The following is a 27,804-nucleotide window of genomic DNA, read 5'->3' as shown; positions in this document are numbered from 1 at the left end:
TTAGCTCTCTAGGCCATAAATGCCTTGATCAAAGTGGTTCCTTTCCTGCTCGTTCCCCTTATTGTATTTTTTTATCCCCCCAAAACTACAAGACTTCAACAGCTTCAACTTCTGTAGAATGACCTCCACCTTTGTGCTCCCATCCTTTCCTTGTGCTAATAAACCTCCCCTGTATGCACCATGCATTGCAAGTTCAACAGTAAGCAATGGAGTCTGCAAAGTAGACGTGTAAGTTATTTGAGAGAGGTTTTATATAGCGAGCCAATACCCAGAGGGTGTCCTGGCACAGGAAGCAACACCAACACGTCATACTGTATGGTAGTGAATAAGAGAATATTTGATGAGTCAGGCTTAAAGTTTTGAAAAAGGAAGATGTAGAACATGTGCCTGTAGTGGTACTAACAGAGAATTCCAGAGACTAGCTACCGAAATGGAAAAGACGCAATCTCCTGATCACTGAGGAAAGTATTTGAGGACTAGAATAAGATGGGCAATGGGGATCTAAGAACACAGTGAGGATAACTATGAAGGGCCTAGAACACAATACAAATGGGCTTGAAAATAATTCATGCAGGTATAGGGTCCAATGGTGAGATTCGGGAACGGCTGCATGGGGAGAATAAGGCGGTGGTCTCCAGCCAAGTAAGCGGCTGCATTTTGTACGTGTTCAAGCTGTGTCAGCATATAAGATGATGTCAAAAACAAGGCATTACAGTAGTCCATGTGGTTAAGTATAGTCGCCCAGACAACTGATGCTCAAGTGTGGAACGGTAGAAAGGTCAGGATTTTCATCAGAATCTTGAGCAGAAGAGAACAAGACAAGGAAAATTCATTACCACAGGCTGAAATGGATGGGTCTTGATCAAAGATAAAACCTAAGATTTTTAACCTGGTTGGTAGGGAGTTTAGACGAACTAGTCTACTAAGGCCAACTGAAAATTCGATATAGCATAACATATAGCTCTTTGATATGTTGCTGAAGTCATCAATAATAGTGTCATTTTCTGGGCAGCTCTACTGGGTGAGGCCCAGACCTACAGCATTTATGGAATCCAAGCTGTAACTCTGTTATCTTAAAACTAAAGCACCTAAGAATAGTATAAACTGGCAGAACGACACTACAACCATCCAAGCAAACTCTATCCCATTCCATGCAAGATTAACTTCTGATCTCATTCAATTATCTCTTAGTCTGCCTTCTCAGTGTAGCCTTTATTGGGCTTTGGGGTAATCACTTCTAACCAGCTGTTACAGCCCTTGGTGCATCAGCCACTACTAAAGCCCACCCTCACGTGGAGTACCTTCTAGTCCCACCCCACTGGTACTTGAGGAGTTATACTGTCCATGGGCATTACCCCATTGATTCACTGCTTGTTTGAAAGCCTGTGACTACCTCACCACTTCAGTCATCGCTGGTTTGCATCATCACACAAATAGAGAGTGGCAGGATAGCTACAGCAAAGAAAGTAAAAGGGAATAGCAATGCCAAAACATTGTTTCATCTGTCCTTTCCTCTGATGATGGATTTGATAATATACAATCTTCTATTACCCTATGTTTTGTACTGTTAAATACACATACTTTGTATTTATTTTATACATGTATATTGTGCATTGCACAAACGTTATGGCTTCTATGAGATAATTAAACGGGTATATTAAACAACATGACTCATTTTGACCCCGAAACCAATGACAGAGTTCTAACATGGTTTGCAGCGTTTGAAATGCTAGTTGAGAGTCCACAAGTCAGTCCAACCTTTGATAAAAAATAGTTTAACCACAATAGCCCACAAGCATCCAGTACAGCATTAATGTATCTGCAACCTCCAACTTTGATGCTTCCAAAATTTCCGAACATCAAAAAAGATCTATCACCCAAGCAAAAAGTCTAGACAGCTTTGTTTTTCCACATACAACAGACATAGCTCCAATATGCCATAAAGCTGACTATATATGCGCTCTCAACAGCACATGCATTTAATAAACACATTTTACTCACAATATCTAAAATAGACCTGCAACTTATTTCACTCGAAGAATACATGCTAGACTGACCTCCAGGAAACCTTATGGGCAATGCACATCGCTAACGCCATGTAGCTAGAAGAGTACTGCCACTTCTACAACAAACCCCTGTCTGAAATGCACCACATACCCATTAAGAACAAATCAAATTAGTTCAAACAGCCCACACATGCAGGCTACAACATTTTGAACTTCACAAGATAATGATGTGTCTCGCTATAACACTCCCTCAAGCTGGGAGGCGTGGCTACGCAAGATGGCCAGTTAGCTGCACTCTACCGCCAATCCCACCAGAAACATATAAATCCTGCCTAATCCTCTGGGGCTGATGTGCACCAAGAACCCCAACAAGCAGCGCTGACAAATCGCTCCTCCCCTACCCCCACCAGAATAATTATGTGTCAACCCAAGACCTCCAAGCAAACTATGCAAACCCTTGTGGCGGCCAGGACTGAGCTGTGGTAAGTGCTGTGAGGGCTCCTCTGGTAACGGAGCCCTGGGGAGCTGGCAGCATGCATCAGGGCCTCTAAGGGGTACCGCCCGGGCCTGTGCTCTGGTCCCTATCCTGGCTGCAGTGCTGACGAAGATGCAGATTGGGAACTGCTTGGGCGGCCTAAGTGTGCAGAACCCTTGGGGTGAGGTGGCAAGGGCAGCCTGGTGTGGACCTGACTCCTGGAGGGGGAGAGGCCTTCCAGCCTATTACAGATGGCACGTGGAGCACCCTGCAGACTAACACTTGGATTCCCCTTTTACAAATAATGTGCTCCAGGGCTATCTCTTGAGGGGTGACTGGGGGTCCAGGCCTAAAAAGGACTGGGCAATTTGGTACACAGCCTAGCAGTCTATTGCCATGTTGTTGCTGGCTACTGCCTGGGGGCCCCCTCTACCCCAGACTTACTATAGTTCAGTCCCACTGGGTTGCCTAAACAGAAATTCCTAATTACAAGAGCATGCAAATATATCCAGAAGTGTAACTTTACTGGTTGGCCGCAGAACTCGACTGTCCCTGCCCACTACTGCCATAGTGCACCATACTACTCCCCCCCCATACGCCATCAAAAAAGAGAAAGCAATGAAATGGGGGCAATCAAACAAGAAAGTACATTACACGGTGCCCGGGCAGCCCACCGGTGGACAATCAAGAAGCCTCAATGAGGCAGGATGGCGGGGTTTGGCAACAGGGAACAGCTGAAATTCTTGCAGTGATACAAGGGTCACATCTTGCCCTCGAAGCAAAAATGGACTCCATGGTCATGGACATTAACCACTTAAGGTTAGATCTCAGCAAGGTCCCTGAAAGGGGGAGAGGTCACCCAACTGCAGCAGACAGTAAAGGAGCTACTGACCACCCTCCCAGAACTAGGATCCACAGTGACACAAATGGAACCTCTGTTTGAAGATGCTGAAGGTCGGTCTAAGTGAAACAACTGAGACTTAATTGGCTTCCCTGAAAAGGTGGTAGGTCCATCAACAGATCTCTTCCTGGAGGACTGGATCACCTCTGTATTTCAGCCTAAGTGATTACCAATTTTTTTCTCAGTTGAATGAGCTCACAGGGCGCTTACTCCTCAGGCTCCCCCCTGGGAACCCTCCACACGAGATTATTGCGTGCATTTTCTACTACAGGGACAATATACGCCATCTTGATGTGGCAGAGTTTGGGTTCATGGGGCCGATCTGGTGTGGGGCCTCTGGACCTCCTTGGGTGGAACCTTGGGACTAACATTGGTTCTTGCAACAGAACTGTGAACACATTAACTGGGGGATTGTGACTGGTTCAATTGCTCTATATTTCAGGAGGGTTAGTTGACACTGCCAAAGGGTGGGATTGATGAGGAGGGCACTGAAGGAGATGTTCGTTATGTTCTATTGTTATTTTTTATCATCTGATGCCTGCTGGGATAACTGGGTAGAGTTAGTCCCCAAGAAAAATAGGGAGGGATGATATGTAATGCTAGAGGGTACCCTAGATGCACACAAACTCTGTCTCATTAATGTATACGCACCCAATACAGATGATGGGGAGTTTTTTGGCAGAATGTTGGCTTCGGCACTCTCTTGTTGTATAGCCGAGATACTCATGGCGGGCGACGTCAACCGTGTCCTCAATGGACAATTGGACATTCCCCCCCCCCCCCACATAATGACACCAAATCCCGAATGACTGCAGCACTACGTTCTCTTGCTGCTGTCACTTGTTGATATTTGGCACTCTACATCTTTGACCACTCCCCCGCCCTACTCACTAATACCCTGGACCTACAGCACCCCAAAATACCGCTATGGTGACTGAAAAACGAGGCACTGACTGATCAGGCCCTTAGTCACACACTTTCAGAATCTCGAACACTACTTTGAACACAACTGGGTCACTGCAGGTGGTAGGGCCAATGAGTGGAACTTGTTGAAAGTGGCAATTTGTGGAAAGTGCATGTCTACAACAGTAGGCATATGAGACACACTGATGCAGGACATGAAGGCCCGAGAGGCTCAACTGACAAAGGTTGAACAGGCCATAGCAACTGACCCCAATCAGATGACACATGGGTTAGGGAAAAGCAAGCTTTAAATAAAGTTTGGGACCAACTTGAAATGAGTCTGAGGCATTGGTATAAAGAGGAAGATATGGCAGGGCATATGCTGGCTCGACTAATAAAATCGGTTGTACGACGGAACACCGACTTTCAAAACAACTAGTACCATAACAACGAGGTCGGAACACCAACCTTGTTCTTACTACTAATGATTTTACCACGAATGCCTTAACAACGATATTTCGTTGCAAAGGCATTCCTGATAAAAGCATTACTAATAGGCACCATTCACCCTACATCCCTCACCCCATCCCCCAACCCCGCCCCAAAACCTAAAACCCCCTGACTCCCACCCCCTCCCCAAAACCAAAAACGCCCCACCCCCCCAACCCCACAACCCCCTGACCCCCCACCCCCTCCCCAAAACCAAAAACGTCCCACCCCCCAAAACCTAAAAACCCCTGACCCCCCACTCCCTCCCCAAAACCAAAAACGCCCCACCCCCCAACCCCACCCCAAAACCTAAAACCCCCTGACCCCCCCACCAAAACCAAAAATGCCCCACCCCCAACCTCACCCCAAAAGCTAAAAACCCCTGACCCCCCCCTCCCCAAAACCAAAAAAACCCCACTTACCTTAGTCGACCCCTTGTCACCTGCGTCGTCCTCCTTCACCAACTCCCTTCTTTGTACCTTAACCACGCATGTTCGTTGTTCAGAACATACGTAGTTAAGGCACAAAATAACGGAGTTGTGGTTAAAAAAAGCATTGTTGCGCTTTCGTTAACCACGACTTTCGTAAAAAAAAAGTTGTGATAAAGGATGTTTCCCAATAAAATCTAACAATATCAATCAGCCCATTTTGGCTATACGAACTAAACAAGGACAGATAGTACATACCCAGGCAGCAATTATTGAGGCATTTGTATTTTACCTGCAAGGAATGTATGCCAGGGTGCCAGTGGCTGGCTCAGATACTCCCTCTCCCTGGGTAACTTGCTGACCTACCTCTACAATGACAGTAGCAACTAAATGGTGCCTGCCTTGATGCCCCCCAAACCAAGCAGGAACTCCTGGAAGCGACTGCTGCCTTGAAAACGTCTTAATCTCCTGGGGGGGCAGGGGGGGGCTACCTGCAGATTTATACAAATCTTTTTCAGCCTTGCTTGCTGACAAGCTACTACCAGTGTTTGATGAGGCCCTCAAGGTTGACCACCTATCTTACTCTATGAGAGAGGCCCCAATTGTCATGATTCCCAAACCGGATAAGGATCCACTAGCCTTATCTTCTTACAGACTTATCTTTGTGCTGAATATAGATCAGAAGATTTTAGGTCATATTCTGGCACGGAGACTGCTCCCACACCTCCCGAGCTTGATACATACAGCTCAATCTACATTTATCCCATGATGTAATACACTACAGAATCTGAGGAGACTCACTCATGTCCTACATGCATCTGAGTTGCATGAGGACCCTTACGCGTTGGCTCTCCTCAATATCGAACAAGCACTTTATTCAGTCTGGTTGGACTACTTATGGCAGGTGCTCGTGGTGATAGGGCTTGGACATAAGTTTATTTGTTGAATCTGCCTATTATACCAGTCCTCTAGAGCAAGAGTATGAACGGGCAGCAGTGTACTGGATGTTATTGAGCTACAGCATATCACCCGGCAGGGTTGCGCCCTATCCCCATTACTTTTTGCCCTGGTGATAGAGCCTGTAGCCTGTTGATTGCGACGTGTCCTCCACGGATTGGGCGTGGTCATAGGCAAGACCGTACATATTGTCTTGTATGCGGAATATGCCATGGTCTATCTCTGGTAACCAGATATTACAGTGCTGCTGCAGCTCAACCTCACATCTGACGTTTGGAAATACTCTGGGCTACGGCTCAACAAAACTAAATCTTTCCTGTTCCCGGTAGGCCGCCTCAGTAATCTCCCAGTCCAGCAGCTGGCCAGAGTAGGACTACCTTGGACAGTTGACTGAGTCAAATACCTGGGGGTCAATATAGCCCACAATGACCAAAGGTCTTTGTTCTAAACCTAGGTAGGGTACTCCGTAATCTCCGATCCACAATTCAATTCTAGAATACCCTTAAATTGTCCATTGTGGGGAAAATATCCCTAACCAAAATGGCGATCCTTCCAATTGTCATACCTTGATTTTTACAAAAAAAGCTAACTGTATACTGCTTTACAAATCCATTGTGTTGCCTCTGATATGTCTGTATAAATAAAATCAATGAAAAACAAACAAAACAAAAAAAAAAAAAGTATTTCCCTCAAGCCATGCAACAGACAACTGTTTACTTTAGTGGAATCACAACAAATATCAAGGTCCTTCTGACACACTCTCATACACATGGTTCTTTAATATAATATCCGTAAGGATCAATCTCAACCTGTTCCTGCCACTCTCTAATTAACGCAAATATTATCTAAAGCATATGCACTGGTTAACACCACTAACGGATCACGATGATGCACAAAATTACCTGTACTCGGATCTCAAAGGAAGAATTACCTGGTCTGCAATGGATTAAAATTCCAAAACCGAATGGAACAGGCAGTCATACTCGGAAAGTACTACCATGCCAACCAAATGTTAAAATGTGCTGTATTGATAACATAATAAATGCATGCAACATGCAGTTTCTACAACTAATAAGCTGTATAAAACAGTACCCTAAATTTTACTTTAGGGGTCATAAGGGAGGGATATACAACACCAACAGACAATAAGTACTCCCACTAAACCATTATTGTTTTTAGTTTTGCATAACATCACAAGATCTCTGGATAACACAATACAGTACTTCATTTCGATATAATCTTAAGCTTTTTCACATCCCTCAACATTTTATTTACATCTCATTTAATACTCAATATTTCATTATAAAAATTAATGTAAAAAAAAAAAATCTGTTTAAAATACCACAAGTGGGGCAAAGCTGACAACAGTCTGGGAGAACTTTGCCCTAGATCTCACTAAAAAAGATTCCTTACGTAACACAAGAAAGGGAGCGCAATTGAATCACCGCCAAAGTTCACTTTTACCGTTGCCAGTGCGCAAAAGGAAAGCAGCTGTAGGGAAATTACTAAGGTCACAACGTAAATGCCCAGATAATGTATCAATACTGACTGCCCAGAGAGAGCAAAGGAAATTGTACAAAAGGGATCTATGGACCTTTAAAAAAGGCCAACAGGAGGTCTTGTGGGCCAAACTACATTTTGCGGCTAAAACATCTGATTCCAAAAGATTTTGGAAAATCATCAATACAATAGACAATGGCGCAAAAGCAGGCAATAACGCAAACATAACAGAGGAAGTATGGGTATCTCATTTAAAGTCCCATCTAAAAGAACGGATCATCGAAGAAGGCCCTCAAATTCAGTCGCACATGATTAGCTGGGATCCCAACATCCCGGAACCTTTGAAATTTACGGCACCAGAATTACTAAAAATCATTGGAAAGTCACGAATGGACTGCGCCCCCGGCCCCAATGGCCTACCGCAAGCACTATTTAAACAAGAAACGGACAGATGGGCCAATTTCCTGGCAGCAATGTTTAATGACGTGATCACAACAGGCAACGTCCCGGCATCCTGGAAAGGCTCAGTAATCCACCCCATATATAAGGGTGGATGCGTGCTCTCCCCAAGCAACTACAGACTAATCACTCTTTTAGACGTTGACCTCAAGTACTTTGCCTGCTGTGTGCTAAAACATCTAGAAGCCTGGATCACAGATAACAATATTCTACCCTTCAATCAAACCGGGTTCACCAAGCACCAAGGAACATTAACAAATCTTATGGGGCTAGGCTTGATCATAAACAGAGCAAAAGCAAAGGGGACTCCAACCTATTTATGTTTTGTTGACTTTAAAGCTGCTTTTGACTGTGTCTCCCGCGGCAAATTGTGGGCCAAACTACTACAGGGGGGGCTGCCACATTCTATTTTAAATGCCATCAAAATGATATACTCCGATACTTGGGTGAAGGTTAAACTGGGGGAAGGCTCTCACCTATCCAGGGCAGTCAAAACAACAGTGGGGGTGAAGCAAGACTGTGTATTGGCCCCAACACTCTTTAACCTGTACATAGCAGATCTCCCCACCAAGTTAAATGGTCACTCATCTCACTCTCCCTCACTGGGCGGTCAACAAGTATCCAACCTACTATATGCAGATGACCTACTACTAATCAGTAATACCAGAATAGGAATGCAGAAATTGTTAAAGGCATTAGAAGAATACTCAGGCTCCAATGATTTAGAAATTAATCATAAAAAATCTAAAATGATTACCTTAAACCGCAGGCCATCCACCCAAGGTAAATGGCATATGAATGGGAAAACCCTAGAGGAAGTAACATCATACAGATACCTAGGATTGGTGGTGGATGCTAGGAGGTAATTACACGGCACAAAAAGAAGCAATAAAAAACAAGACGCAGGCCCTTACTTACGCCTTTTGTAAGCTAGCAAACTCAATCTGTGGTCATGCTCTGAACCCATTAACAGCTGTAATGAGAGCGAAGCTTCTTCCAACTATCACCTATGGGACCGAAATAATGAGGGGGATGGAAGTAGGTCTTCTGGAAAAGCTTCTGATAAAAACCTATAAACGCGTTTTTCGGCTACCTGGGCGTGCATCGCCAGCCCAGGTCAGACAGGAATTCATGCTGGTCAAACAGTCGTTAGCCCGTCCGGCGGCATACATTAAATGCTGCTACAAATTGAGCCGCGCTTCAAAGGGGTCTTTAGCCAATCTAGTCTGGCAGGAAATTATCCTAGAAAGAGGGAACTCCAACTACATAAAATTCCTAGAAGAAAGTAAGAGTCTTTTGAAATTAGATGAGGTATGGAACAGGTCCTTACCCATCCCCATTTTCAATAAAGCAGTGAATAAAGTGAGTAAATTACAGAGCTGGCTAGAAGATAAGATCTCATTGTCCAAAAGGGAACATAGTTGGTTGATCCTTAACTCCTACAAAACATTTAAAGAATCACCACTTATGGCTGGCCCGTACTCACGGAAAATCAAGCAATCCTTTCTCAGACTTAGGCTGGGTGATGTCCCTACTTTAGACCTCATGCCAAAATGGAAGAAGGAGCGGCAAGTAGACTCCCAGGAGTGCCGTCTCTGCCATCTAGCAGATGAAAACTTGATGCATGTGGTCTGCATTTGTCCAGCCCTGGCGGCCGAAAGGAGACTCTTGCTGAAAAAAGAATTTAACGGCTTAAGAATTAGATCCTGCAGACAAGCACTAATTGCAGCTTTTAACCCTCAAAATACAATATTGAACATTAGGCTGGTTCAATTTTTGGAAATTTTCACTCATAAAACCACGACCTCTCGAAATGACCAGATAGAGGGAGGGCGGAAACGATAGCGAAATCCCTATAACCTGCTTTGAACATCCTAAAGAAGGGAAGGCTCCTATGTAGTCCACAGAGTTGCTTAGCTCGTGTCGTAATAAAGTCCGGCTTCAACAATCAGACGTAAGTAGGGGTAGATAAAACTGATAGAAGGCCTCCTCCCACTTTGTCCTATTTTTACCAATGCCTCATTTGTCTGCCACTGTTCTCGTTAAATATCTCGGGGGAACGATATTTCATATAGCTTTTCATTTTAAACACAGGATTTTATCTGGCGTTGTATTCATTTTACACACAAAAAGATTGTTCTGTTGTCTCATTATTAATACTTATAGCACCAGTATGTTCCTTTCTTAAAATCTGTATATAGAAGAAAAACTCACTAACCACTTCACCTTAAGCTAAAGAACTGTAATTGCCTTTTTGCACTAAAATTGTTCTGTTAAACGTTTATGTGGAAGGAAAGTTTTATGGTTTTAATTAACTAATAAACTTGTGTTTTACCTTCTTCTTTGTGATAAAAAACAATGGTTCCGAACAACAACCACCATTCCCAAAATACAGCTTACAAAATATTGTTTGAATTCTTTGCACACCGCGGGTCAATGCATGGTAAACCAAAAACAATGCAATGGGTCTGGCGTTTGCTTGAGTAAGTGCTGTTAACGTTGTAAATTCTTAACTGGACTTTTCTTGCCACCTAAGTTGAAAATAAAAAGTAAAACATCTGACATAAGAGCTGATTCAAAGCGCATGGCTGTCATGAGCGCGAAGGAGAGACACAAAAGGAAAAGGAAGTTTGCTCGCAGTCAAACATATTGGCAAATGTGCCATTAACTGGGTAGATGTCCAAGATGGTAACCAAAGCGCCCAAAGGAGGGACAAACCTAAAGCATTTATCAATGATACCAAAGGATTATTGAAAGGCAAGCCCACAAACGAGTGATAGTGGTGGGCGTGGTTAAAAGTCCACATAGATTACAACAGATCAGAATGCTTGTGCGCTTGACCACCATTTTGGTGGCTACTGCTCCAATACGACCATCTTTTTCAGGATTAAACATTCAGAGAGAGTGCTTTACACTCAGCTCAGCTGGGTTCAGGGCTAGCCTTATCCATAATACGCTGAAACCAGTCAGTAATTTGTCACTACTCACGTCATAGATTATCAACACAAAACTCTGGAAAGTTGTGTAACTCTCTCCACACCAAAAACAAGTGTAAATTAGATCAAATTAAGTTAAAGAAAAGACTCTGGAACAGTATAGTTCAGTTCATTTATCTCCACAGCGGCCATTCTAAACATCTACAAATTACATCACTTCAAACTTTTGTGCTTGGGAACTACTTGCAGCCATGTTGTTGCATTTATTGCAAAGTGAGTGACTTATGTTATGCAAAGATAAAAGCAATGAAGTTTGTGCAGGAGTAATTATTGTCTGTCAACAAGGCCAGCTTATACCTTTAATAATTCGGAGGTTGATAAAATAATAACTTATCTTTACTAACATTATAGCTGCTAGCACTTAAAAATGGCATGTAGGTTTTGCAGGATTGTAATACACATGATAACACCTACTTATGTTTGTAAATATGTTTTTGGGCCTATGCGATTGAGAATAAAATTTTGTGCACTTTCATAATAGAACTCCAAAAACGTTTTCTCTTCCTTATGACTTTATGCATAAACAGGGATTTGCTCATGCTCTAGCATTCCTTTCATCACTTTCCTAGAGATTGATTCGCATATGGTTGACCTCTGTCTAGAGTGGCATAGTCGAGCTATACCATATTGATGAGGCATAAGTAGGTCAAAAGTCGTCTGTGTTGCCATCTGGAGGAAACATGGCCTGGCTGTTCAGGTTAGACGGTTCCTACTGTAGTGGGACCAAAACTGACTTGCATATGGTTGGTATCTGTCTACAGCAACACAGCGGCTAAAACAATGTACTAAAATGTGGCCCCAAGCCTTCACCAGTGACTGAGAATAATTCAAGCATTCCTTCCACTGCCTCTGTTTGTTGCTGAAGTGGCTTTGACAGAAAGAAATATAAAATCTAGTTACACATACATAAGGGAAACTTATCAGAGAGAAGTTAGACAAATCTGGCAACTTAAAGGGATAAAATGTGTATGTCTGGCAACGTAGTATGTGAACTAGAAATTGGCCCTACTACCAAAGTGAATCAAGTTCTCCTGCACAACTGTGTTACAAAGCACTAATATAGAGTAAAGGGACAGAATTATGTTTTACATCACAGCTCTTACATAGACCTTTAAATACAACCCATTTACTTATCATCTGCATTAAAATCTTGAAGGTCACAATGCATTTCAAGAGAAAACGGGTTTCTATGAAGGAAAAAAATGCTGCTTAACAAAGACGTGATATTCTGCTATAAATGACTGGATTCATTCACAGGTGCTTAGAATATTCATCTGAATTGTGTTTACATCAACAGTGTTATAGTTATACGGGATGTTCTACAGAATAAGACTATATTCCTGTACATGTTGTAGAGCCACTCGTCATGCACTTCTCGATCAGATGTAAGTAATAAAAGGTGAGATACAGACTTTTTCAGTAAAATAATGAATAGGGAACAAAATATGTTTCACCAAGTGTCAATGCTTGTAGTCTCAAAAGTACTGCATGTTTTTCTGATGTTTCCATTTACACCTCAGATTATCAAGTATGGACATACAACACAATTCTAACAAGTTGTTATTCCTGCGGAAAACACTTTGTGATTTCAAAAAGAGAGTTTGTGGATCCCTAGGCCTCTAAGTAGAACCTACATTTCAAACTACAATCAGCACCAAGAAAAACCATCATGGACTCTCTCGTCATAAGCAGGCTGGACTACGAGAACACCCTCTAGGCCAGGATAACAAAAAAAAAACAAAAAAACTCACGAGCAGGCTGCAGACCTGTCAGAACTCGGCAATCAGAATCATTCTCAACCTCCCATGCCGCACTCCCATCACACCACACCCGAATGAGCTCCAATAGCTCACCATACACAAATGAGCACAATTCACACTCCTCACACACTTTCAAGGCACAACATAACACTGGCTTAGCATAAATCAACAATCGCATCTGTTTTTACAAACTTTCAAGACACCTTGGCTAGTCTGGATTTCCATTTACACACACCCCCCACTCATACTGAAAACCAGTTCTAACGCTCGAGCCTTCTCCTACATCACTCTTAAAGCAAGGAATGACCTGCCCCTACAAACAGAAGCCTCCTTTTCGATTCCTGAATTTCACAAGAAGTTGAAGACCTGGCTTTTTAAGTAGTTTCACATTGCCTTAAATTTGGATACAATAACACCTGCTCAGCGCCAGCATACCCAACCAGGTGATAGTGCACTCTACAAATCTGCATAACATAACATTTAAAGATAAAACCATTGGTATGCTCCCAAAAACATAACCTAACACAAAGCTTTAATTAAATTATATTGTTACAGTCTGGATTAAGAGATAAAATTTACATCAGAGAGGATTCTGTCGACCTATATATCCATGACTCTAAAAGTTGTTCTCTGTGTGACAGGGATCAGACAGAATGGGTATTCACAGACAGTTAAGGGAGCAACGATTGGCCAGGGCCTTTTCACAACAATGGTTGATTTTGGCAGCATAAGGAAGCAGTTGTGGATATTCTATGGGGGGAAATAGAGTAATCCTCGACTAGAGGAGGCAACCTCAGTCATCCATGGGCAGTGGGGCTAAATTATCATTTTCAGGAGTTCATAGCCAGCCATGGTGACCAAAGGATGTGAGAAGAAGCCATAGTTATCTACAGATGGGTTGGGAGCCATAATTTCCACATGGTAGACCAGTTATTTGTGGAGCCTGCGAGATAGTTATCTGTATGAGGTGGGAGACAGCTAACTGTAGCTATCCAAAAGTGAGCATTGGTTAAGAGTAGGGCTACTGGGCAGTCAATATTATGGCCAACCAAGTGTTCAACCGAAGTTAGCATGCAAATATCAGTTGCGGTTACAAACAAGAGCACCATCTAAAGCGGGGTTGGGTTTCATCCCTGCTCAGCCCACAGTCTCCAACACCTTACTGTCACTGATGGAGCCCTCTTACAACATTGGTTCCCAAAGTAAAAGATACAGCTGACAGTAGAACATTACACATGGATAACGCTACAACAGTAAGTAGGATGTCTGCTTATGCAGACTCATGAAGTATGGCAAGGGGTGTTCTGAGCTAAACTAACTAATTCCAAAGCGTGGGGCCAGCCTGAAATTGGATTGACCAAGACAACGCCCTGGGTGGAAAGAAAATTGGGCGTTTGTTTTTGGGGAGCAGAGGGGTTCACTGTGGTGTGAGGAAGATGAGAGGAGGGCAGATGCCCGATGGGGTTCTAACAATTATTTTGAAGTACATGAAGGGCTGATTACTAAGTCTTTAACAGGACCCAATTGAGACTAAGTGGAATGGATGAGCTGCTATTTGAATGACACAAAGTCAAGCAGTTCCCCGCTACGCCCCTCAGAATACTGTTTCCCCGGGCCTGGGTCCAGCTCGCCCATGCTAAAGGCCAGCCCTGCAAAATGATTAAGTGTTACTTGTCTACACAGACTGGTACTTTAGGGCACTGTTCCAAAAAATGTAATGGATTTTTCCTCAAAAGTTGTTGAGGGCTACGGGGTACTTACTGCTTGTGTTTCACTTCTGAGGCAGTTTAGGCCACCAGAAGAGATGTTTTTTTTATGGCGTGGTTGTATTTGATCTCATACAATGGTATGAGCAATGCATGTGCTGAAGATTGGGACTTTTTTGGGTAGAGGACCATTTTAAAGTTAAATTCACTAAGTTTTGTGTTTTTTGCTTGTTACTTAGAATGTTGCGCAACATCCTTCTGCAGTGTTGATTGCTTATTTTTCCTCATACTTTATGTATTACGTTTTGTTCAAGATTCCTTATTGATGTCTGTGTGTTATCAGCCCGAATGCTGAGTTTTTTTGTGTTTCACTTTGTCAAGTAGGAAGGACGTTTTATGCCCTGAATCATGGTGTGTGATGGGTTTTACTGCTAGCTATGTCAAACTTTTTCAAAACCGACTGTGATAAATGTGGGTGAATATAGCACATACTCGACTGTCCTAATTGTCATTAATATGGGACAGTTTAGATATCCACAAAACTGGGGGAGCGATAAGTATTCTCAAATGTGAAAGCCGCGATTTTTTGCTCAACGGAACAGAGATGATCTATTTTAATATTTCTTTGCTGCCATTGAGGGTTTGTTTCGGTGAGATTTGGGGCAAGCGTGGGAAATTCGACAGTCTGGAAGCACACATACCACTGTTTGGGAGTATGAGATTTTCTGACAGAAACATTTAACCATTTGTCTTCACTGACATTGAAGTGCGAGAAAGTTTGGGGCGGGGGAGGGAAAAAAACAAAGGAAAAAAATATCCCCCCCCCCCAAAAAAAAAGAACTCGTAGGTCCCCTAAACTCTCGAGAGTTGGCACGCACATTGGAGTTATATCACAACACTGTCAGGAAGAAGTTCTGGGTGTTCACAATGTAGACATGAGGCGCGGTGCAGGCGTAACGCCAGACAGGGGCCAGCTCTTACCTGCGGGGTGAGGAGTGCAGGCTCCGGTTGCGGGCTCTCTTCGTCCGGTGTATCTTCTATCAGCACCCGGCTCTTGTTCGGTTTCCACATTCTGAGTGGGGGAGGAGAGGTACACAGATGTCAGCCTCGAGATTTTCTCAGGATTGTCGTGACTCTCTTGCGACAAATGCTGTTAAAACAAAACGGTCTCCTCCGGTGTAAAGCGGTACGCTGACCTTTCTCCGCACAAGGCACCGCCCCCTGAACCGGAGACAGGCAGCCCTCCTCTTCCCTGGTCGCCCCCAGTTCCGGTCGTGCTCCTGTACACGGGTTCTCACAAAGGTATCAAGTGAAATCGCGGCGACGTGTGGCTGCTAACGACGGGACCGCTCGCATTTCGATTCGAGCACAGCTCCTCGGCGGCGGGCAGCCCCGCCAGATGGAAGGAAATGCGGAGCAGCTGTCTTGGGAGGAGACCTGCAGGAGAGGGAGGAGGGAAGAGCAAAGGATAATCAGCCGGGCATCAACGAGGGCAGCCGACGGACGAGTACTTTGAGAAAGTAACAAAGCAGTTTCGTTTCGTACAGTTCGTATACACCCCAGCAACAGTGGCGTAACAAAGACCCCCGCGGAGGTGCCCCGAGCTCCAGGGGCCCCTCAGCACAGCACATGGCCCAAGTGAGTCCGAAGCGGCCCCTCTGTGCCTGGGGCCCCCTCCAGTTTAGTTACGCCGCTGCCCAGCATGTCCCGATTTAACTGGGATGCTCTCCATTTAGAGGTTAAACATAGTTTGCTCACGCTTCATTATCCTCCACAACAATGAAAAATAATTGGAAATTAAATGCCACCCTTTTCCTAACTCGTGCTCTTAACAGTTCCCGGTTGGCGTGTGTGCAGATGGTATTACTCCCATTTGAAATACGCTGTGTCAGTGAGTGGAAGGCCTGCGAGGGGAGAGGCTCTTGCCTAGCACACCCTTCACCCGGGGGTTCTCGTACACTAGTGGGTACACATAGACAACTCGCCACCATTTTGGTAGCCGCCATTGACCTAAGCAGGTTGCCCAGGTAACCAGTCAGGGCGTCTTGTCTCCCCACCGCCTGCCTTCCCTTCCCCCTTCCCTCCCAACAAGCAGCTCACCGGAGCATGAGCGCACCCCCAACTAAGCCCTTAAGCACCGCTCAGACAGTGTGCAGGCACCCTGTGCTTTTAATGGCATACTCATTAGTTCAGAGGAATGCGCGCCCGTTCTTTGAGGATTAGGAAGAGTAGGGAAAGAGCGACCATGGGGCTACTGCAGTTTTCTAGAAGGCGGTATTATACAGCCTAACTAGGTTTTCAACTTTATCTGCCGTTTAATTTTTAGGCCTATAGTTACCACGACCTTTTGATTTTACTAAAATTATATGTATGCTTAATGTACTTAATTATAGGGGCTTCCAGCCAGCCCTCTTCATTCATTGGTGTTTTGTTGTGTCATTCATATTTTATATCTGCCAGCTAAAACACGGGGTAATGTGTCAGCACATTTCAGTTATCAGTTACCATCGCTATGAATGATAGCATACTGTGCACATCCATACACAAAGTAGCTCCCTTCTGTGCCAGGGCCTACTATGACAAGGTGTGCTTTCCGAGACCCAAAACATATTTTTGCCTTTAGCTATTTTTTATATTGGTGACGGGCGTGACGCGTTTTGCAAAACAGTAACGTTTTGCAAAAAACGTGACAAAAAAGTATTCAGAAAGCCATAAGGCTGGGGGCATTGCCAGACCTATTGGCTTTGCTTTGCCAATGCTTGTTTATTTCAGTTGCTGATCGCCTATGATTGGTCTAAGATTACCCTTATTACTCTTGCTACATTTCAACAGGGACTGTGAAGGGTACTTTGAACTGATATCAATATGTTTGCCTACCTTTAAATTCGCAGTCATTTAGACACTGTCAAACCTCCACAAACTCACCCCCTCCAAATACACAAAATTCTGCCCAAAGACTTCAACGGGATCACTGCCCTCAAAACCTTCCCCACCATCTATAAAATGTTTCACAGACATTAACTCACTCTTCAAAAGCACTAAATATTACCCTCCTAGGTTACTCAAAACTTTGAGAATAAGTGTTTATACAAGTCTCAAACCAATGAAATGTCGAAAATGAAGCATTTTCACTGCACTCTTCATATCGCTAAAAGCAGAGTTTAGGAACTACTTCTTTGAAAATCAAGAGGAGCTCAATATATTTTGAATTTTTTTCAGTCCATAAGTTAACTCTCACCCAGCACTCATTAGAGGGTTTCACTCACTTTGGAATCATTTAATCATCTCACCATTTCATGATTGGGATCAAACCTTTTCCAACTTTTCAAATAAACGGTTCTCTCCCCTTTGATATAGTTGGTATCACCACAAACACCTGGTTGCACCTTTCTTCCATACTCAGTTGGGTGAGAAGTATACGCAGATCTCAAATACACAGGGGTGTAGCTGTCAATAGTGAAGGCGAAGCAGTGGCATCAGGGAACAAGGTGTGAGGGGACCGATGCACCCCAATTACGACTTTATTTTAGTACCCGAATGGGGGGAAATGGCTTATTTTATATGCGCTTTGGAGTCCATGGCATTCTTGCTATGCCACTGCAAATACATAAAAGAAGTGCTGCTATTATTCAGCCACTAAGACGCCATTGAAAGACTAAGTATAAAATCCACGTTTGATGTCAAACTTTGTGCCTGCTTCTTATATGTGTTCTTTAACTCTTACAGGGTTGTCACAATGACATTATTTTAACATATTTTATCCGAACATCAGTTAAAACATTGGGAAAATCAGCAAACACTGGCAATTCCTCCTCCTCAAAAATATACATTCAAGACAACAAATCAAAGACCAAACGTCTTCAAAAGATTTTTCGAGCGGCCTCAACCATTCTTTAATGGGTATTAAGCAAACCGTTGATAAATTGCCATGTTAAAAAATGATTTATACTCGAAATCTTATACAAGTTCTTGTCGCTGACCTTTCAGAATCTCAAATCATGAACAAGTATTTTCTCTGAGGAACAAGGCAACTTTAATATCCCTAAACATATCAATGGACAGAAATTCTCCTGACACAAAATCCTCCTGTTTTCACTGTTATGGTTTAGCACTTGTTGCCTTATTGGTTAACAAAAGACCAGTTTCTTGCTGGAAGCTACAAAACAGTTACACATTCCATGCATTTTATAGAACATTGACGATTGACAAGCATTTTAATGACCGAGAACCCCTGTTACATCTACATCCCTCTTCCCTTCAGGAAAAGACGGGCACATTGAATGATGATAGAGTATTCAGTCAGGCTCCAACACATAAATATATTACCTCCTAAGAACGTCTTCCGTCCTCTCAAAACCCTTTCTTTACACAGCCGTCACCATGGAACTTCTAAGCAAAGTATACTTCCAAGTGCAAGCATGCTCACGAGGATGCCTTGTGGAAGCACGTGATATAAAGAGGTCATGAGCCAAAAGGGAAAGAACACATAACAACACATCCCCAAATAAAACAAAGAGTGATACAAGCATAACAGTCCGTCGTCCTTGTCCCAGTCTTCTTTTGCAGTGGCTCCCAGCTCCAAAACTAGAAAACGTCAAAATAATGATAGAATGAAGCAAAATTTCCAAAGGAGCATACACCAATGATATTATTGTGCTATTACAAGATGTATCAAACTGAATTGACCTGTTCCTAGCAAACCAAGAGTTTTCACAGCACTGATGCAACAGATGGAAATGGGAAGACAATATTAAATTTTAGAGAGAAAGAGCAGCCACCCACATAAGGGCATGCACATTCTGGTACAGATAGGAGGAATTTAAAGTTTGATCGAACTGTGTAAAATGGTAAGATATAGATATGGGCTAATTTTGTCTGGGAAAAAAAAAGACATCAGTCCTGTGAACATACTGATAAGTCGCATGCACTACACAGTGTAACCAGTATCCACTGTAACGCCCTACCAGCATGGGACTAAGAGTCAAATTTGTTACAGTTGTAGGTAAGCCTTACTGCCAGGTTCTGTATTTGTTCAAGTTTGTTGTTAGAAGGTTAGAAGAGAGCCATAGATATATAGCATTAGCATAATCTAGCCTACAAGAGATGAACGTACCAGCCACAGTTTGATGGTGGACAGAAGAAATATTTCAGTGAGAATTTTGACAACATCAGCAAGATCAGGGGATGCCACAAGGATATAAACCGAGAAGACCACTATTGTTGAACACCAGGACCGCATTCTAATCTGTGTACAGCTTGAGGAAATTCAGCATTATCAAGTGAATAACAGACAAGCACTCATCAAAACAGACCAAGATTGCTGTTGAGTTCTGGTCAACAAGCAACAAAATGTGCTAGTTCTATGCATAACAAAAGAAGTTAAAGCTAAAAGACTGGTTGAACAATTTACTTACCTTTGGCACCAATTTATCTGGTAAAGACATATTCTAGTTGCAGATTCCTTACCTTAGAATTTCCCCCAGGCGTCAGATTGGATCTGTAGATTTTTCTTTGAGCAGTACCCTTGCGCACCGTCAGGTGGCATCAGTCGACTCTGCGTCTGTCATTGGCATCGTGGTTCGCCATGACGACATCGCAGTCATACATAGGCCCCACCTTGGCACGGTGACATCAGTTTCTTTTCACAACTTTCCACTCCAGAGCCATGAAAAACACTGAAAATGGTGCGCCAGAGCTAAAGCCCTGAAAGGGAAATCCCTGTCCCTAGAAATCGGTTCACAAGCAGAGAGGATGGGTGGGTCAGTCAGGAATCTGCAATTAGTATATGTCTCTACCAGATAAATCGTTACAGAGGGTAAGTAACTTTTTCATCTGATAGAGACCACTAGTTGCGGATTCCTTACCTTAGAATAGATACCCAAGCAATACCATCCCTGGAGGTAGGCTGTGAATCAAGATCATACTAAAAAGTCCTGCAGGACTGAATGACCAAAGTAGCCGTCTCTGCGGACCTGCCTGTCCAGGCAGTACTGGCTTGTGAATGTGTGCAGGGATACTCACATCGCTTCCTGGCAGATGTCCAGGACATGAACTCCGCATGCTAACGCTGTGGTAGAAGCAATTGCTCTAGTGGAGTGAGCATGCGAGCCCTCAGGGGGTTGCCTCTTTGCCAAAATGTGGCACATTTTGATGCAAAGCAGAACCCACTGTGAGATGGTACACTTCTGCACCGCCTTCCCTTTCTTCACACCCACATATCCAACAAAGAATTGTTTGTCCACCCAGAAATCTTTAGTATGATTGAGGTAGAACGCCAACGCTCTTTTTGGATCCAGACAATGGAGTCTCTCCTCTTCTTGAGAAGGATGTGGGTGTGTGTAAAAAGTATGCAAAGTGAAGGATTGGCCTACGTGAAAAGGTGTAATTACCTTACAATGGAAGGAGGCCCTTGTACAAAGCACCACTCTGTCAGGGTGAAGAGACAAAAATGGGGGCTTGGAAGACAGAGCTTGAAGCTCACTCACTCTGCGATGGAAATCAGAAAAACAGTCTTGATTGTGAGTAGCTGCAAGGGACAATTGTGCAGCGGCTCAAAAAGGGCACACATAATGTAAGTCAGGATTAGGTTCAAGTCCCACTGGAGCATAATGAAAGGGGTCGGAGGCAACAAATGGGTGAGACCCTTAAGGAGCCTTCCAGCAATGGGAGACATGAATAAGGAAGGTAGTTCTGGCAATTTAAGAAAGGCTGAGATTGCAGACAATTAACCCCTAAGGGTGCCAAAAGCAGAGCCCTGCTGGGCCAAAGAAAGGATGAACAAGAGGATCTCGGAAAGAGTGTCAGAAAGGGGATCAAATGACTTGTTGGAACACTGTGCCACAAGTTTATGCCAATGACCGGCGTATACCATTTTGGTGGAGGGATGCCTGGCTGCCAAAATAACATCACAGACTTTGGGCGGGTCGTCAACTCAATCTCCACGCATGAAGGTGAAGATTGGAGAGGTTCAGGTGGAGAACCGTACCCTGCTGCTGCGACAGAAGATCCTCCTAGAGGGTCAGTCTGATCGGAGGATCCGTAGCCATGCTTATTAGCTCTTGATACCATACTCTTCGTGCCCAGTCGGGAGCCACAAGGATTGCTTGGGCCCGATCGCTCTTGATCTTCTTCACAACTCTGGACAGAAGTGGTACTGGCAGGAAGGTGTAAAGGAGGCTTGAGTTCCACTCAAGATGAAAAGCGTCACTGAGCGAGTGCCCCCTTGGAAACTCCAAAGTGCAAAACAGTTGACATTGGGCATTCTCAACAGAGACAAACAGATTTAACTAAGCAGTCCCCACTGCTGAAAGAGGCCTTGCACCACCTCCGGATGGAGACTCCATTCGTGATTGACTATGCATCGACGAGTGAGTCCGTCTGCCATGGCGTTCAGAGAGCCTGCCAGATGTTGCACCACCAGGGTTATGTCCTGATGTGACAGCCATGTCCAGAGCCTTTTGACAAAGGGTCCACCACCCCATTCCGCCCTGTTTGTTGCAGTACCACATGGCAATAGTGTTGTCGTTGAACACCTGCACTACTTTCCCTTTTAGAGAGGGGAGGAATGCTTTCAATGTAAGTCTGATAGCCCGGAGCTCCAAAAGATTTATGTGGGGTCCGGACTCTGCCGGAGACCTGGTCCCTCTGATCTTCACTTCTACCATCCCATCCCGCCCCATCCCAAGAGTGACGCATCTGTTAACACTGTAAGGTATGGTTGGGGAAGGGAGAGGGATCCTCCATTGACCCGATCTCAATTTGAAAGCCACCACTGCAGGTCTTTCGCAGTTCCCTCCAAGATCTGGACCATGTTGGAGAGATTCCCTGATGCTGCGTCCACTGGAACTCCAGGTCCCACTGCAGAGCCCGCATATGCCATCTGGCATATGTAACCAGCAGGCTGCAGGAGGCCGTGAGGCTTAGCAGCCTCAGAGTCTGTCTCACGGAAACCCAGAATAAAGGCTTAGACATCAGAATCATAGCCTGAATATCCTGGACTTGCTTTTCGGGAGAATTGGCCTGAAACTTCACTGTGTCCAGAACAGCTCCGATGAAAGGGAATGACTGATAAGGAGTCAGGTGTGACTTCTGCATGTTTATAGTGAACCCCAGCGAGTGCAGAAGGTTCGCAGTAATCTGAAGGTGGGAGATGAACTTCTGGGGCGTGACCACCTTCAACAGCCAGTCCTCAAAGTAGGGGAAGACTAAAAACCCTAACCTGCGCAGGTGAGCTGCAATCACAGCTATCACTTTCATGAACACCCGAGGGGCACTGGTAAGGCCGAAGGGGAGCACCGTAAAATGAACCACGAAATGCAATTAGCGCTTGTGGGCAGGCAGGATGAGTATATGGAAGTAAGCGTCCTGTAAGTTCAACGCTACTATCCAGTCTCCTGGGTCCAAGGCAGACAGGACCTGAGCTAGAATGAGCATTTTAAACTTCTCCTTCTTAAGGAAGAGATCGAGGGCCCGAAGATCTAGGATAGGATGTATGCCCTTGTCCTTCTTTGGCACCAGAAAGTAGGGGGAATAGCAACCACAACCTACTTCGGAATCAGGGACCCTCTCTATGGTTCCCTTGGCCAAGAGAGCTGCGACTTCCTTGCGAAGAAGTACCAGATGATCCTCTAGTAAGCGGCCATAAGATGGAGGCATGGCCAGAGAGGCGGTCTCGAGTGAGGGGGGAGTAGCCCCTTCGGACTATTTGCAAAACCCACCTGTCTGTCGTGATGGAGTCCCAGTGTTGCATATGGTGGCAAATCCTGCCTCCCGCTGTTCCAAGATGGTGGAACAGACTAGGAAGGTTTGGAGGCTGCGGCGGTGGGAGAGGGTGTGGGTGGACTTGGCAGACCTCTGGCCCCCTGTCCCATGAGCACGTGAGATTCCACGTCTCCGGCCACACAATTGTTGAGTTGCGTGTGCGGCACGGTGGTAGTAAGGAAACAACGTGATAGGGACAGTTGCGAGGCCAGGGGACCGAGCCATAGCCCTGGACTCCTTAAACCTCTTGAGCGCTGAGTCTGCCTTGTCTCTGAAGAGACGGGTGCCATTGAAGGGCATGTCCATAAAGGTATGTTGGACATTCCCCAAAAAACTAGATGTCCTCAACCAGGCGTGGTGCCTCAAAGCCACTGTCGATGTAACTGATCTGCCTAGTGAGTTGGTCGTGTCCCGCCCACAACGAATCGTAAACTTAGCTGCGTCCCTCTCATCAGCAACATGGTGGGAGACTATGGTCCAGCCCTCCTCCGGGATCCGCAGCAAGACTTGTGCAACCGTATCCCATAATGAATGGATGTAACGGCCCAAAAGGCATGCGGTGTTCATGGACTGCAATGCCAGACTGGAGGAAGAAGACATCTCTTTCCCAAGTTGGCCCAGTCTCTTTGATTTCCGCTCCTGGGAGCAGATGGGAATGCGCCAGAAGAAGAAGAAGCCTGGATAATAAGGCTCTCAGGTGTGCAGTGCTGGGACAGGAATTTAGGGTCGTTTGGGGCAGCCTTATGATGGCGGGCGATTGTCTGATTCACAGGAGCCCCTGTGCTGGGTCTGGACCAAGTATCCAGAAGGACATCAGTGAGGGTTTCATTAAATGGGAGGAGAGGCTCCAAAGTTGAAGCGCCAGGCTGAAGCATCGCTGTCAGGAGGTTAGTCCTGACTGTTACAGAAGGAAACTCAAGGCCAAGGACCTCAGCCACCCTACTGACCACGATGCAGTAAGAAGCTCCCTCCGCCCTAGCCATGTTAGGAGGAGAAAGCATGCCAGCATCTGGAGGAGTAGCCAGATCACTAGCCAAGTCCAAGTCAGGATTATCAAGCTGGTATTCTAAAGGGTCCAGCAACCCATTCAATCCCGCTTCATATTCGTACCCATAAGAAAAAAGGTTCGAATCTGACCTGGGGTGAGTAGGCCCCATCGAAGTTGGAAGCGGTGTCGACTGACGCTGCACTGGTCCTGGGTCATCGGGGATGAGGATTGGGTTGATATCGATTGTGGGCCCAACCAGTGCCGTGAGCGTCAACGTCTTAGCTGCCACCAGGGAAGGTCGGAATGGTATCCAAAGGACCCCCATCCTAGGCCCCAAAGGCACCGCAGGGGGGTCGGTCTGCCCGAAGACGAGGCTTATGGCTTCGTAGAACTCTTTGAGTTGGGCAGGGGTCGCTCTGGCTCCCGGAAACTCAGGGAGGAGTGGAGCGGACCCAGAAGTAGGCTCCTCGGACAGAGACCTTGAGCGTCGACACTTGTCCCACGTCGCATCGGCCAAGCGACGGGCTGAAGTCAAAGAAGGCCTGGCCTTCTTTGACGACTTTTTCTTACCCGAATGACTCAAAGATTTACAGGAGGAGAGGTGGTGATGTCTGCACGAGCGGTCTAGAGACCTTCCTCTCGAGCAAGACCAGGAGCGACGTGGAGTTGAGGGTCGGGATGCCATGAGCTTCAGGGACCGCCTCCTCAAAGCCTTTCGGTGCATGGCCCAGCACTTGGAGCTCGACTTCGGGCCGTGGTCACACTCTAACACCATTAACAGACCAGGTACGGGTCCATCACCCACATCATGCAGTGACAGGCGTCGCACAGTTTGAAGCCGGTCTTCGGAGACATCCCTCAACCCACCTAAAAGTCACGAAAAACATGACAAAAAGGTCGATTTTAGCCACAAAATGACTAGGGTAGCTCTTTCCGGGTCTGCACATGGCATGGAAAGAAAAGTACTGACTTTAGCGTGCCGAGGTGGCACCTATGTACGACAGCGATGTCACAACGTCAACCACGACGCCAACGATAGGCGCGGAGTCAACCGACACCACCTGACACAAGGGTACTGTTCAAAGGAAAATCTCTGGATCCAGTCTGGCGCCTGGGGCAAATTCTAAGGTAAGAAATCTAAGGCAAGGAAATCTGCAATTAGAAGACTATCAATTAACAAGATTACTCAGGAAACAGCTGAGCCCTGGGGAACACTGAATGAGAACAAAAAGATTTGGCACGTAAGGCAAAAGATCTTTTATTTTTCAACTTTATTAAGTTTTCAGTGATTGATAACAAACAATAACACATTGCCCATAGATATAAAAATGATTGTCTTCTAATAAGACACAGTATTAATGAGAGTAAATGAGATTTCTTGCCCACATAATAAGAAGACATGGCACATGAGTAGTTAAGTAATGGTATGTTAAGGAAGTTGACGGAGAGTCCAGGTGTGGCACTGGTACTAGCATGGGATGTGCCCACGGTCTGGTGTTCTGATGAAGAGTAGTAGGGGAGGTGTAATATGTAAAGGTGGAGTAAAGGGAATTAAAGAAAAGTAGCAGGGCAGCGTCAGTCAGAGGTGTCTGATTTTAGGTGTAGGAGAGTGTTGGAAATGGCCCGTTCTGTAGGGTTATCCCCAAACTTTTTGCCTTCCTTCTCCTGTTTTTCTGACCCTCTTTGTGCTGGCTTTAAGACTGGGTACTTTACCACTGCTAATTGGTGCTAAAGTGCTTGTGCCCTCTCCCCTTAAACTTGGTATGATTGGCTCACACCTGTTTGGCATATTTGATTTACCTGTACGTCCCTTGTAAAGTGGTATACCATATACACAGGGAATGTAAATTAAATGCTACTAGTGGGCATGCAGCACAGATTGCACCACCCACAGAAGTAGCCTTTCAAACCTGTCTCAGGCCTGCCATTGCAGTTCATGGGTACGCAGGTTACTGCCATCTTGACTTGGCATTTCAAACTACTTGATAAGGCCTAAACTCTCCTTTTACTACACCTAAGTCACCCCTAAGGTAGGCCCCAGGTAGCCCTATGGGCGGGGTGCTATGTATGTAAAAGGAAGGACATGTCATTTTATGGTTACTAGTAGTGACAAACAGCCTATTTCCTTTTTCACTACTGCAGGGCTGCTCCTCTCAGAGGCTAGCATTGGGAATTCCCTTATTTTCTTTAAGTGGTAATTTCTGATCTGAAAGGAGTAACATGAGCATGTTTGGAATGGTAGTGAGAAATCCTGCTGACTGGTGTAGTTGGATTTTACATTACTATTTTAGAAATGCCACTTTTAAAACGTGGGCATTTCTCTGTGCTTAAAACTCTAGTGTTTTGCAGCCTGACTCAAATCCATGTCTAGGGCAGAGTGGCAGATACACTTTGTGCATACTTTCCAGACAGCCAGGAGGGGCGGGTGTGACAGGAGAGATATCTGCATCCATCTCCATAATGATAGTCTTCCTGGGGCTGGGAGAAAGGGAGAAGGGGCACAGTTACATTTACATAGGCAGTGTCCCTGCCTCACACAATGAACCTATTTACCCCCAGTAATATCTGGAGCCAGGGTTCGGATGAAATATGTTGTGTTACACTTAAAATGGTTCCTCTGAAGCCACCCCTTGAACAAACACATTTTAGAGTATAAGCACAGGGGCTCTGACCCCATGTTTTTAGAGCACTTTTGAACTGGACTGAACTCTGTCAAAAGGAAGGCTGCGCTATATAAAAGGACTCAATTGGACTGCTCTTCTGTTGTTGACTTGCTGCCTGCTGGGTGGCATAAAGGACTCACTGGATTGCTTTTCTGGCTGTTGCCCTGCTGAAAGCTAATCTCTGACTTGGCTCCGTGAAGGCTATGGTGCTGCAAGGAAAGATCGCCTAGAACCTCTGTCTTGGATGTGGTGGTCTGCCTAACCACTGCTGCCTGTTTTGTGTGCCCCACCTCGGTTCTCAACATGGAGTGAGTGCTGTCCCCTGTTCTGCATATTGCCCAAGATCAGCGCTTGCACAGTGCACTGAACTTCGCAGCATATTTGAGGGCTTTCACCACTTCGGCTGACCCGCATGGGGCCCAGCACCTTGTACTTCTCCCCACGCCGTGCTCTTCGGGAACCAAGAGGTCCCACAGCCCCTTGAGAAGTCCTTGTCTTGTGGAGCTGAAGGGAGGCTTCAACACAAGAGGACACTGCCGATGCTGCCTGGCCCCAGGGGAGTTTCAGAGCTGCTACACCCAACCCTTGTGGCAGCTGCCTAAGCAAGAAAGCACTCTCATCTGGCTCCGCTCTGATCCTTCAGGCTACTTCTTGGTGCAGCCCTCCTGGCAAGGGAATCCCAATAGGCAACCCGAACTGGATAGTCACAGGTCCGTGGGCCCCTTCTTGTGCCTGCAACCACATCACATGGCCCTCCAGGCCCCCCGTAGTGGGGCCCCTCCACAACAAGGCACAAGGAGTTCACAAGCAGAG

The 27,804-nt window shown here is 45.2% G+C and overlaps 1 protein-coding gene across 4 annotated transcripts in view; it reads right to left on the bottom strand.

Annotated features, from left to right (window-relative positions):
- Window positions 1-27,804, bottom strand: part of TDRP (testis development related protein) — a 430,472-nt gene that overhangs the window by 289,495 nt on the left and 113,173 nt on the right. Inside the window, exons 1-2 of one of the 4 annotated variants that reach the window (XM_069235831.1) lie at window positions 16,681-16,746; window positions 15,562-16,017 (exon numbers count right to left, since the gene is read on the bottom strand). In XM_069235831.1, coding sequence (XP_069091932.1) covers window positions 15,562-15,651 — 90 coding nt within the window. In that variant the 5' untranslated portion in view covers window positions 15,652-16,017; window positions 16,681-16,746. Of the gene's footprint in view, window positions 1-15,561; window positions 16,086-16,680; window positions 16,747-27,804 lie in introns of those variants that run through there. The other 3 variants (XM_069235832.1, XM_069235830.1, XM_069235829.1) reach the window with 3 other exon arrangements.

Source organism: Pleurodeles waltl, chromosome 5 (assembly GCF_031143425.1).
Source record: "Pleurodeles waltl isolate 20211129_DDA chromosome 5, aPleWal1.hap1.20221129, whole genome shotgun sequence".
Lineage (NCBI taxonomy): Eukaryota > Metazoa > Chordata > Amphibia > Caudata > Salamandridae > Pleurodeles > Pleurodeles waltl.
The sequence above is the reverse complement of the archived record's forward strand: the minus strand, read 5'-3'. Positions and strand labels throughout refer to the sequence as shown.